Source organism: Lolium rigidum, chromosome 5 (assembly GCF_022539505.1).
Source record: "Lolium rigidum isolate FL_2022 chromosome 5, APGP_CSIRO_Lrig_0.1, whole genome shotgun sequence".
Lineage (NCBI taxonomy): Eukaryota > Viridiplantae > Streptophyta > Magnoliopsida > Poales > Poaceae > Lolium > Lolium rigidum.
This window is the reverse complement of record NC_061512.1, coordinates 250,029,636-250,032,159: the sequence shown is the minus strand read 5'-3', so window position 1 is coordinate 250,032,159 and position 2,524 is coordinate 250,029,636. Positions and strand designations below refer to the sequence as shown.

The 2,524-nt window shown below is 55.6% G+C and overlaps 1 protein-coding gene across 1 annotated transcript; it reads right to left on the bottom strand.

Moving 5' to 3' along the window:
• Positions 1-221: 221 nt before the first annotated feature.
• Positions 222-1,000, bottom strand: LOC124653885 (dehydration-responsive element-binding protein 1B-like). Its single transcript, XM_047192945.1, has one exon. It carries the CDS (start codon positions 873-875, stop codon positions 222-224), a length of 654 nt encoding a protein of 217 aa, XP_047048901.1. The 5' UTR covers positions 876-1,000.
• Positions 1,001-2,524: the final 1,524 nt, after the last annotated feature.

Below are 2,524 nucleotides of genomic sequence, written 5' to 3'. Positions count from 1 at the left end.
CCTTTCGTGCCTTAAGAATATCTTATTTGGGTTCATGGAGTGCAGGATAGATAATAATTGAAGTAGCAATTGCCCCTTCCTCAAATATAGAAACCGGATCTTGACAATGATCGAAGAACACATACTCTGTTTCTTCCTGTATTTGGAATGAAGAGAAAACAGAAAATATGCAGGTAGTACTACTTCCTTAATATTTTTACAGTCCTCGATTACTCGAGCAACTAGCTCCACAGCGGCGTCTCCACAGCCCCGCCGTCCTCACGCCACGCTCCGGCGTCCGGCGGCTCGACGAGCATGCCCTGCGCGAGGCTCTCGTAGTACGGGCCGGCGACCATGCCCCCGAACCAGTGCTCGTCGTCGAGCTCCAGCAGGTCGCCGGACGACATGTAGAACAGGGCGGCGGCCGGCGAGCCGAGGACGACCTTCTCGGCTGCGGCCAGGACGGCCGCGGACGCGATAGGGGTAGCAGTGAACGCGACGACGGCGAGCGCGACGGCGGCCTTGACCTCCCGCGCGCTGCCGAAGCCGAAGGAGCCGGCGGCGAGGACCGGCAGCATCCGCCAGGCGGAGTCTGCGAAGTTGAGGCAGGCGTCGGGGCCCGAGAGCGCGAGCGCGGCGGCGTCGTGCGCGCGCGCCGCCATCTCGGCGGTGGCGAAGGTGCCGAGCCAGAGCCTGGAGCCCCGGGCGCCCTGCACGCGCATCTCGCACACCCACTGCCCGACGCGGCCGCGGCGGCGCACGCCGCGGTACACCGGGTGGCGCGTCTCGCGGAACTTGGTCCGCCCCGCCGGCCGCTTCGGCGGCTCCGAGCACACCGTCCTGTGGGGCGCCTGCTGCTGGTCCTGGCCGGACGTGGACGCGGAGGCGGCGTCCATCTCGGTTCGAGAGCCTGTGTACTGGAGATGGTTGCTCTGTGTTGGGCTGGGTAGCTGTGTGCTGAGGGGCAGTGGAGCTTGGTTTGGAAGAATGGGGATGCGGCGGAGGAGGGATATATAGGCGAGCGAGCCAGCGGTGGTTACCGGGCGCGTCGCTCGGGGGGAAATGGGACCCCCGTCACAGTCCCGCTGATATAAGCGAGCAGCGCGGCGGCGTTCCTTTTTCCTGGATGTAGAATATGCCGGCAGAAAACAATCATTTTGCGCAGCACAGTCAGCAACGCCACTCGAAATATCTAGCTGAAGCGAGGCGTCGCCCAAATCTTTGCTTCCAAAAGAGGGAAAGAAATACATCCAGGAAGAAGGAGTATGTATCTTGCATCTTGTCGCTTGGCCAGGAAGAAGGAGGCCCCGCCCAGAGAGCGACGTACCAGCTATCGAGTGAGCACCTGCTTCCTCACGCTCACCGGCCTCCACTGAGGAGTGACGAGGATTTTGATGGTGAGCTCGATCGCGAAAATATCCCGGACTCCCAGGGCTCCAGAGATGGCCCTGGTGGACCTGTCTGAATAAGTTAGCCAATACTTGTCCACCTCAAATACGTGCACCAATCAAAGTTGCCTCGTATAGTGAATTGGTGATCACTCAGGCACCCACCCACATGATATGATGCGACCTATTTCTGCAATTATTCTGCCAGTGGTCAGCGACCATTTTTTTTCTCCCGCCCTTTGCGTGTCGTTTTCCGGCTTGGAGCATCTCCCCTCAAATCTAGATGAAGTGAGGTCGATTAATTTGAATCGAATGGTAGTTTTATTGGGTTGCTCGGTGCAAAACAGCTTCTCGCCGACGCCTCTAAAAGTGGCCGGAACATTTTGAAGCTCAATTTACTAGCCGGCAACCCCACGCGGGCCCAACACATTGTTCATCCTGTCCACAAGGTGTTCGGCGGTTTGTCGCAATGGACATCAACGACAAGAAGATGATGAAGATGTTGACGAAAGAGGTGGCTGATGCCACCGCCGACCAACAACGGCGGCTGCTGCTCTTGACCAACCCTCGCATCCTTCGGCAATAGATTGTCGCCGGTCCAAAGCGTGGCGGATTGAGGGCTGGAAACCCGAAGAAGAAGAGCCGGCATCGGCTTGCCGGCGCAATGTTGCTTGACTCTTACTACTTCAAATACAACGCAACACATAATGCCAAGGACTTGTGGCATGTCGGAAGGATGTCGATCTGGCTTTTGGTGTGCTCTAGCAACACTCTTTCATTGTTTGGTACCCTGCTCTGTTACATGATCGGAGTTCCATATGTGAGAGGCGGTGAACTGTTGTGTTATCATGCACAACATGATCATCGAGAGTGAGCGAGAAGAAAGAGTGGTTGATGACCACCCATTTGATCATCGGAGACCTCTTGCCGAACTTGATCACGTGCCGACTGAGTTTGTTGCTTTTCTCGCGATGCATCAAGAAATCCGAGACGCACTTGTCCATACTCAACTCAGAATGATCTAGTTGAGTAATTATGGGAGAGGAGAGGAAACCCCACATGATTCCTAAACAAGTTGAATTGCAATGTTTGTTAAACACTGTAATATTTTTTTCAATTGTTGTTCAAAACTATGCAAATTATTATACTACCTCCGA